This window comes from Haliotis cracherodii, unplaced genomic scaffold (genome assembly GCF_022045235.1).
Source record: "Haliotis cracherodii isolate W230 unplaced genomic scaffold, xgHalCrac1.p SCAF_11, whole genome shotgun sequence".
Lineage (NCBI taxonomy): Eukaryota > Metazoa > Mollusca > Gastropoda > Lepetellida > Haliotidae > Haliotis > Haliotis cracherodii.
This window is the reverse complement of record NW_027266266.1, coordinates 21,295,459-21,306,263: the sequence shown is the minus strand read 5'-3', so window position 1 is coordinate 21,306,263 and position 10,805 is coordinate 21,295,459. Positions and strand designations below refer to the sequence as shown.

At 40.5% G+C, this 10,805-nt stretch overlaps 1 protein-coding gene across 1 annotated transcript; it reads right to left on the bottom strand.

The window, feature by feature from the left end:
* Positions 1-2,131: 2,131 nt before the first annotated feature.
* LOC139455565 (potassium voltage-gated channel protein Shaw-like) lies at positions 2,132-10,577 on the bottom strand. The gene is made up of 2 exons (XM_071237116.1): positions 10,020-10,577; positions 2,132-3,092 (listed from the first exon to the last, which is right to left on the bottom strand). Exons 1-2 carry the CDS (start codon positions 10,470-10,472, stop codon positions 2,241-2,243), a joined length of 1,305 nt encoding a protein of 434 aa, XP_071093217.1. The 5' UTR covers positions 10,473-10,577; the 3' UTR covers positions 2,132-2,240.
* Between the last annotated feature and the right edge of the window lie 228 nt (positions 10,578-10,805).

Sequence of the window (10,805 nt, the reverse complement as noted above, 5' to 3'; positions counted from 1 at the left end):
AGGAGAGACTATCTGAACGATCACTGCATCGAGTTTATGTGCCGTGTGTTGAGATGATCAGCAACCCCGCAGAGTCCTTCGCTAAGATAAAGTCGACTGGCCTGAAAAGTGAAACAGAAGGCTTTCTGTTTGCTGTTTAGGACCAGTAGCTTCCCACTCGAAACCGTCTGTGTGTAATTTTGCATCAAAATGTAAATATGAAATGTAGAATACGCAATGAATTTAATGAGACTGCCCAACACATTCTCGGTGGATTCCCAGCTTGGGCACAAACACAGTATCTGAAGCGAAATGATGGAGTGGCTCAATCATTTTATTACCGTCTTCGCCATGCTTGTGGTTTTGACACAGAGGTCCATCCATGGTACGAACCAGAATATGAAGAGGGCGTCATGGAAAATTATAAGTACAAAATTCTTTGGAATAGGTCCGTTTACATCCTCAGACCATCCAGGTCAACAAAACTAATCTTGTCCTTTTTGATAAATTCGATGAAATCATTTATATCTTTGACATTTCCGTCTCTTTCGACACTAATGTTATTGACAAGATTCAGGAAAAACATGGCAAATATGCAGATCTCACTTTAGGAATTTCACTCTTACATCCCATGTACCAAGTTCTCCGACTCTCCATAGTTCTCGGTGCCTTAGGTTTGGTACCTCCCAATCTGTTGACTGACATTGGGAGAGTACCCGGGTTTGTTGCCAGGAATAGAGCCCTTCGGACAATCTGGGTGATCCAGAAGGCTGCAGTGTTGGGAAGTCTTCACATTCTCCGAAAAGTTCTCGGTGGGTTCGACTTGTCAGCCCTTCTGGTCAGCGTGTAGAGGGGGCAAGGGCTCTGAGCTGACGATAAGCCTAACCGGCCTGACTTTGCCAGCATAACCAAAACCCTTTTTGCTCCATATTTTATTGAAATCTGTACATCATCATCATCATAACAATAATAATAATAATAATAAGGCATAAATCAGGCTACTATCATGATGCTGAATATTCCAGATGCAGTCTCACCTTGTTAAGGTATCAGATATCATTTCAGGTGGCGATCTACTGTCTGTTCCCAGCACTCCTGTTATCGGTAATATTGTCTTAAATATATATTTAAAAAATAATGAACAAATAATCGCAAAATACACAAACCTTTGGCATCTTATCTTTGAAAATCAACATATTTCGGGGTTTTCGGCATAAATTTACATTTCAAACCTGATAGGGGTCATGTCGTTGCAAATTCATTTCTTACCCAGTCTTAATTGAACCAATATGTTTTTGCACAAAACTACCCAGCCACATATTACTTTTAACAAACTGTCGCAGGAATGACTGATGGTTAAACAGACGTAATCAAATTTAACAACAGTTTTTTTCTTCAGTTTTCAGTTAACGATCTCGGTATACTTTCCTTTTTCCTTCAGGCTGTGTGATAGGACAACCCAGTGGTTAAAACTTTGGTTCGTCACGACGAAACCCTTCATGGGTACAATTAGTGAAGCTCAGTTGGGGGCGCAGCCAAGATATTGCTAGAATATTGCTTTCGGCATAAAACCATACTAACCCACTCCCAAAGAGTTCTGCCATACCTGTGACTTGTATTGCTCATGTGCACAATTTCTCCTTATAGAACATAAACAACAGGCATTTTTTATCTTCTATTTCATTTTTGTTGGTTAGTTTGTTGTTTAACGCCACACTCAGCAATATTCAAGCTATATGACGGCGGTCTGTAAATAGTCTAGTCTGGACCAGACAATCCAGTGATTGATATCATGAGCATCGATCCATGCAATTGGTTGGTTGGTTTGTTGGTTAACGCCGCACTCAGCAATATTCCAGCTATATGACGTTGGTCTGTAAATAATCGAGTCTGGACCAGACAATCAAGTGATTAATGTCATGAGCATCGATCCACGCAATTGGGATCGATGACACGCATCAACCAAGTCAGCGAGCCTGACTACCCTATCCCGTTATTCGACTTTTACGACAAGCATAGTCACCTTTTACGGCAAGCACGGGTTGCTGAAGACCTATTCTACCCCGGAATCTTCACGGGTCCCACGCAGTTGGGATCGATGACATGTGACAACCAAGTCAGCGAGCCTGACCACCCGATCCTGTCAGTCGCCTTTTACGACAAGCATAAAAAATGAATACTTACTTACAACATCCATAAACAGTCGTTAACTTTAATAAACAGAGCTTTCTTTAATAACAGGGTTAACATGTTAACTTTGATCAACATGGGTTAACTTTGACAGCAGAACACGGATCAGGAGGTCGCTTCTGTTTCTTCAACCGCTGTTGACGTTGTTGGTTTCGCTTGTAGAAGTCATTGAAATTAGCAGCGATTACGGCAATGGGCATCGGAATGACAAGAATTCCGAGCAGAGAACAGACCGACCCCACCAGGTAACCACACACCCCAGAGGGCACATAGTCCCCATATCCTACCGTTGTCATAGTAACCACTGCCCACCAGATTGATATTGGTATGGTGTCGAAGTCATTGTTTTCAAATTCGCAATAATATTGTATAGATCCAAGAACTGTCGCAATAATCGTGAAGCAGGACATCAACAGGATTAGTTCCGATTTGCTACGGTTGATGGCCAAAAATATCACTTTCAGTCCGGTAAACCGCTCAGAAAGCCGTAAAAAGCGAAAGAGCCGGAAGATATACAAACTCCGTAGTACTACATACAAAACGAACATGTCATAGGTTTTGGGAACGAATCCATGCGAAAATCCAATCTCGCTAAGGAACACACTCCATCCACCTGAAATCGAAACAATGTCAACCCAGGTGAGGAACCTCTTCATGAACTTCCGTTTCTGTGCGCATGACAGGAAGTGAAGGATGAGCTCTACGGTAAAGATGCAGAGGCAAATGACATCAATGACATAAACGTAATCGTAGACCTTCGTAAACATCAGCAGTTCAATCTTTAAATTATTTCCACTTCGGAACTTTCGATATGAACTGTTGGAAGAAGCACCCGGAAGAAACTCCCGGAATTCAAACATGGTTTCCAGACAATAGATGATAGCAGACACAGCCACAAGGAGCATAAAGACAGTGTTCCATATCTGAAATTATAATTGGGAAATGTTGAGTGTCAAGTTAGTTTGAGTGAGTGAGTGAGTTGGGTTAACGCCGCTTTTAACATTATTCCAGTTATATCGTGGCGTGTCAGCTTAATGTGGGAGGAAAGCCCGAAGTGATGCAGGTCTCAGACATTTACCACTTCGGTGAAACCCACGAGCACGGGTATGGTGCTGACAAACCTAGAAACATAATTGGGGCGAACCGGGATTCGAACCCACAATCATAGGTTTCTGGCGTGTCCAAGGGACGCAACTCTGCACAGCGAATCGCGGCGCCTTAGACGACTGGGCCACCCGTTCCCCCCCAAGTTAGTTTGAGCAATGAGTAAAGCATTTTTGGATTTCCATTATTTTAAATAGTCTGAAAGAGTACGAGTGAGATATCTGTCACGATTCTCCCATGTTTCGATGCAACGACAACATGTCCCACAATGGAAGTATAGCATCGGGGGGCGTGATATACACAACAAATACTATACAATAATATACCTTTACAAATGAGGAACCAACCATTTGATATTCTGTAAAAAAAATCAATTATGCTCTAGACTGTTGAAAAAAAAGAAATTACAAAAACTGCAGTGTACAATAAATAATAGTAAACATTATAAATGATAATTATGAGAAATGTTTAAAAATATGTAAATCATGTTTGCATTCAGAACTGATCACATTCAAACAACTCCAGATAATGCATCAGATAACGGTTTCTTTGCCTTTCATATGCTTTATGTCTAAATCAAATTCTTGGAAAGGCAAGCTTCAGCACATTAGGCGTTGCTTTTTGTTCTTCATTTTATGCACAAATGTCGCTAGCATCTACTCCCAATTTGAAAGATTTTTCAACATTGTGTGCTTGGAGAACAGGAGAATTCATGAGAATGGCGTTAATTTTCTCAAAACAAATTTCACCTTTTGGCCCAGCAAATGTGTGAGGGGCAACCACAGGTGAGAAAGGTTGACAAATTTTACTGTAGTGACCAGCCATACCCAGAAATGTCATAAGTTCCTTTTTGTTTTGTGAACTTGGAATTTTGATGCAGCTTCCACCTATACTTGTATGGGCTTTAGCTGACCTTGTCCTATGACATGACCTATAAACTGCACATTTGCCTGTGCACTTTTCACTTAATTCCGTCAACTTCCGTGAGTCTCTCAAAGAAGGCACGGATCCTCTCCATGTTTATCCCACTCCATGGAATGATTGATAACTTCGACACCCTCAACATTATCCATAATGTCATTGATGAGAAGCTGGATGGGGGCTGGAGCGTTCTTGACCCCAAGTGGCATCCCTTTGATTTGATAAAGTCCATCTGGAGTCACAAAAGCTGATACCCGCTTGGCACGTTCAGTCAGTGGAGCCTTAAATTTTTTGAAAAGGGGGGGGGGGTGCACAATTAAGATCTATTTATTGTCTTTGGTGGTAATCTATACAGAAATAAAGATTTTTTTCGAAATAAAAAGAGGGGTGCGCACCCACCACCCCCAACTATCGCAAAGATAATAATCCGACCGTATGAAACAGGATAAATCTAAACTTTGTCACACACGATTCCAAGGCTTATAAAATCTGTGTCATATATGAACAGCATTGACGATGATTGCATACACGAAATCACATTTAAACACCTCTGTGTTCATAGTCAGTTAATTTAATGCTCTTTTACTTCAAGACCTGCGCAATATATGCAAATTTGGTGGCCAAATGGTACCTACACATGGACAAATTGCTGACCATTCAATTTTATGGGTATACACATATAGCTAATTTGGCTATATGAACAATCATAATTTTCTGATAATGTTTGACAATCAATGTGCACGTAATACCCAAAAATAGTTTAATGTTAAATGTTTGCTAAGAGGCTTTATCGTGGTTCTCAGTCCAAAATCATTGTGGGTAAATTGTGACGAGCCATTTTCTCGTGTCCCCCAGCAGTGGTATTCCTTGGTTATTGCTAAAAGCAAAACTCACTCACACAATTGTTTCCAGAAAGAAACAATTTTTTCATTTAATGTAACGGGAATAGCTGATTTTACCGTATGAACAAGCCTCTCATTGTAGAATCCGTTATTGTGTGACAATTTGATGTGCATGTAATACTAAATACTATTTTAAATGTCCAGGGCCCACTTGCACAAAACGATCTTAGCGCTAAGACAATTGTAAACCTATGTTAAAGTATAGGAGTTAAGATCATCTTACCGCTAAGATCGCTTTGCGCAAGTGGGCCCTGGACCCGTGAAGATCCGGGATAGAATAGGTCTTCAGCAACCCATGCTTGCCGTAAAAGCGACTAACGGGATCGTGTGTTCAGGCTCGCTGACTTGGTTGATGCTGTCATCGATCCCAAGTGGGTGGATCGATGCTCATGATATTAATCACTTGATTGTCTGGTCCAGACTCGATTATTTACAGACCGCCGTCATATAGCTGGATTAATTGCTGAGTAAAACAACAAACAAACCAACCAACCAACCAGGAAACATTCCCTGTCGGACGATGTTTACGGGAAAAGAAAAAAATACTAGTACAATAAATGCTTCTTGTATCCGGAAATCCTGTTTCCTGTTTCCGGATCCTGACAATGATTTTCAATTACCAACAGTGAAATTACACACTAGTGTGTCCCACTTAACGTACAGTGACCTCGCTTGATGATGCCTGGTTCGTATTTACCACCTGGCATCACCATGAAAGGCAAGGGCACCATGTGATCACTGTGTGTTATTTAGTCTCATTCGTTAATTGGGCAGGCATTGTCCGCAGACACTGAGGTGAGGTTTGAGATGCAATCGGGTCGAGTGTCTGCGCAGTACATGGTATCACAATCAACATATGAGCCAACCTGCTAAGCGGAAACGAAATTGAGTGACAGTTTGGAAAAGAAAGACATCTGTCGGTGTACGAATACGAATACGAATCCTAAAACTAACCTTGATATTTTGAATAAACGCTTTGGAAACCAGTATGGACATCTAGTGTTCGTATATTCAACAAACAAACTCGCACACACACAGCTCTGAACCTTCCATAATGGTCCTCAAAGTTTTTAGCTGTTGCACCTCTTATCGACTTTCAGGAGGGTGTGGTCTGGTTGACCTGGTTGATGCCCCGATTGAGTGGCTCGCATTATCAATCACTGGTTCGTCTAGTTAGGTCTTGAATATTTACAGGCCGTCGTCACATAGCTAGAATATCTCTGAGTGCGAGTTGACCAACAAACCAAATTTAATTTCCAATGCTCGTTGAAATTTAAATTAAGAAAATAAAGTTACATAAAATTACAATTGCAATCGTATCAGCTATTATTAGACATATAACTGCGTACAACAAAACGTTGCGTCAAATACTACAGTTAGCTTTGGTAAAGTAGACATCAAACTGAATAAATTCAGTGGGAATAGTCTCTTACAGACAAGATCAAAGAAACGGCTAAAAAAATCGTTATAACATTAAGTATTTATATATATATTAATCATTTCTGTATGTTTTACATACTTATAGCTACCTTTTATTGTAAAATATGTAAGTGACCGACCATTTTGCCTGCCACAAAAGAATTACTTAGTTGTAATGTGTTTTACTTAAAAATATATCTGATGTTAAATCTAATCTCCATACAAAATCCGGTGTGGTTGGATGTGCCGAAGCCACTAATGGAGATCCCCTCCTGGCTGATCTGTTTCCTTATATATACATTTGAAACAATCTCATTAAATCAGATCTTAGTTCTCGCTACCGCTAAACAAAGATCGGAGGACATCCCATTACGGGTCACGTCAGACCAACCTTGCGCGAACTTTGACCGACCAATGGAAAGACCAATCAGAAGGCAGCTTTCTCGTGCTTTGCGGCACTAATTTCTAATTGGTGACTACGCTTCGAAACATATTTTGACAAATTCTCGATTACAAGTTTGAAACCTAAACAAAAGAACATTTTGGCATGGTTAATAGATGGTCTAGATTGTATGGATTCAGTCGTTAAACCCGTAACTATCGTTCGGAATACCCCGTGTTAAAGTTTTCGAGGTTGCATGATTAGAAATCTCATTCCGACTGTCACTTTGATAATCTGGTAAGCGTCGCTCTGATTGGTCGGATGAAAGGTCGTTCTCACGTGACCGCTAATGGGATGTCTTCATACTACTAAGGTCTGATTTTAATGAGATTGCATTTGAATCGGAATATCCGCTCGGGTTGGCAAAATCAAAACAAGAGAATTTGGCCAAGCTTAATTTAAGCTTCAGATATAGCGATGATTTGCTATAGTTTAAATATGGTCAAATAGCTCATTTCCTGCAACTGATTTACCAGCCTAAACTAGAAAAGACATAAAATAGACCATCTGTTTCATATTTAGAACTATGCATAAAGATTCCTATTTGAGAAAATACTATCTACAAGACTGAATGTCTAGATATGTGTTTCAATAGTCAATTTTCTCTTTATGTCGAGCAATATTCCAGCAGACCAATCTTTGGTGTCTACATTTCACAACTTATGAGGTTCAAACCAGCATGCTCTGCTTTCGAAGATTTCAAAGATTTTCAACCAAATTATTTAAGTACAAAGGAGTCTTTCAAAGTATAGTCCATGTTACAATTGCGAAGAACGGTGCTCATGATGTCAATCACTGGATTGTCTGTTCAACGTTCGATTATTCGGTAAAAGATGGTACTTGTTGGCTAAATCAAGGACTGGTCGGCACGAAGTATTCTGTGTCTGATTGGGGTATTCATGTTAAACTGCGGCATGGTATCTCAGCGGGCGAGCACCATAAAATCGGCATCAGTCCGGGCTAGTACAAGCAGCCACACAAACACACAGACACGTGCATGCACGTCGCTATATAGTGCAATAATCTTGAACGCGTACTACCAAAATGATATTTACTTTTCTGTTCCAGATTACTAGACGAGAAATATAAAAAAAGTAAAAATACATACAGGAAATTTGTTTTCCTTGTCAAATAACGATGATAGCATGAAGTGAGGTGAGTTGAGGTGAAACGGCGTCCAAGATTATTGCACTTATGTGTATGTGTGTGTGGCTGCTTGTACTAGTCCGGACTGAGGCCGATTTATAGTGCACTGAGATACCATGCCGCAGTTTAACATGAATACCCCACTCAGACACAGTATACTGACTCCGAGCCGACCAGTCCTTGTTTTAGCCCCTTAATGCCGAGTGCCAGACAGGGTAACAACAAGTACCATCTTTTAACGTCTTTTGGTATGACGCGGCTGGGGATCGAACCCCGGACCTTCCGCTCTCCGGGCGGACGCTCTACCATTAGACCACGGAGGCGGTCGATAGCATGAAGTTATCTCATCTTGTGATCTGACAAAATTAATATTTTCATGAGTGATACAGCCACAAGTCAAAATATTAACTTTAGTAAACCACAAGATGAGATAAACATTTTATTTGACCAAAAAGCTTAGTCTTATTCATATTATATTTTCTTTTTGATCTACATGACCTTACTAAAAAAACATAGTGTCAATGAGGTAGACTGACTGTAGGTCTGACAAAACGAGATATATCACCTGATTTTAATAATCTTATTGTTTTCACTTTTGCGAAAATATGTTTTCAACATGGTCAGACTAAACAAAGTATTTCATGATTAAATACATAATACAAATATCAAAACCTGTTTCATCAAAACAAGTGTGAATTTCCGTGTGGTATTGATATAAAGAACTGTAGTACACTCTGTCATTAAATTGATGTATCTGTTGTGTTTACACAGAATATACTGTTTGAGTTTATTTCAGCTATATAGAGTTACCCCTTCTGAAGATTTATTTTGACACACGAGTTCTTAATGGAATTAATTCCATTTACATCGTAATATGTTTGGATGAAAATCACAGTGGAAAAGGTTTTGTCAACTTGACTCATTGCAAAACGATAGTGCGTGGTGCAACAAACACCACAATGAAACGTGAAATAAACAGGATCATCGATCTGGAGTTCGCCAAGCCGCGCGATGACAGAGCAAATTGGCAAAATACACGGACGTGTTACATGTTATGCAGTTCATTTAAGGTACAAAACTTCTGTCATTGAATATGCTATCAAATTGTACCAATATGCCGGCGAGGTTATGATAAAATAATCTATTTCGGAAATACATATCTCGAAATGCACGTTTCGATTCACATCCGGGATCCCGACAGCAAAATGGGAATACCAGTGTATTATCGAACTGGTAAACGTCTGAGACTTGCATCACTTCGAGCTTTCCTCCCACATTTCCTCCCGATATAACTGGAATACTGTTAAAAGCGGCGTTAAACCCAACTCACTCACTCACCCGCCCTGAATGGTGTACATGTGTGTAATATATCTGATGTAAGCGGAGCACGGGGTGGCAAATATTTACCCTGATAATGTTTCTAGGTTTGACATTATGATTATTATAACACTGTTGTTTGTTTGTTGTATAATGCCCCACTCAGCAAGGTTCCAGTTGTATGACGGCGGTCTGTAAATAATCGAATCTGGACCAGACAATCCAGTGATTGATATCATGAGCATCGATTCACGCAGTTGTGATACGATGACATGCATCAACCAAGTCAGCGGGCCTGACCACCCGATCCTGTCCCCTCTTATGACAAGCATTGGTTGCTGAAGACCTATTCTAACCCGGATCTTCACGGGTGCCAGTGACTGATATTATGAGCAACGATACCATGTAATTAACCAAGTCACCGAGCCACCAGATCCATACAGCCGCCTCTCACGACTTACATACTGGGAGGCCAATTCTTACCCGAAGTCCAAAGAAAAATGTAAAATGATCATCACGTTCACAAATCGAATACACATATTGAATACACAACAATATTAAAAAACAACTCTGATATCCAACTCCTAACAACAGCTGACCTTTGCAATCCTTGAATAGTTTGGTTGGTCAAGGCATTTCCAAAGCCGATCCCTGACTTTTCCGCAAGGTGACCCTGTGTCCTCTTTGGGCGACTTATCAAAGTTGGCAGCCAAATCCTTGTTGATCTCCTCGCCTTGGTCCACTTGGAACATAATGAGCCAACAACACTCGGAGATCTGATTCTCAGGAATCTCCCAAAAATCCAGTTCCCGTCGTATGGCATTCCCACATATGTTGGACGGGAGGTGAAGCTCGGATGTCCTATACATGTTGAGAATACAGCTGAACACATCAGGGTCTCTGTCGAAATAATACTCATCTGTAGTCCCGTCATAGTACTGACACGCTGGACTTATTTGACCGAGCTTGGTTTCAGGAAATCTTGACAGAACCTCAGCTGACGTGGTAAAATACAGACCCCCGACGCACAATTTAATACGCTCTTTGGTCATGACTTATCTTTAATATAAAACGTCAACACCAGAACATAGAATCAGTCCCAATTATCTGCCGAAACAGATTCCCCGGGGGTAAGGCAATGTCACCTGACTGAGGGATTCGTCTTGATGCCGTAGGACCAGAAAGGCGAATGACTAGATAAGAACAACAGCAGTAGAGTTGCTGGGGATATTGTAGAGTATTGATTCTATAGATATGTGCATTGCCACGATGGTCGCATTGGTTACGGGTATCGATTTGTTCGGCTTTTTGTTGAAGGCTCTTGCGTGTCAAGGGCGTACCTTTAATTTCAAACACTTACTTTAAGTCCATTAATATTTAATATA

Coding starts and splice junctions, on each gene's coding strand:
- LOC139455565 (XM_071237116.1), bottom strand. CDS start 10,472: ATGACCAAAGAGCGTATTAAATTGTGCGTCGGGGGTCTGTATTTTACC. Junction 3,093..10,019: donor ACTATTCAAGGATTGCAAAG/GTCAGCTGTTGT, acceptor TTATAATTTCAG/ATATGGAACACTGTCTTTAT.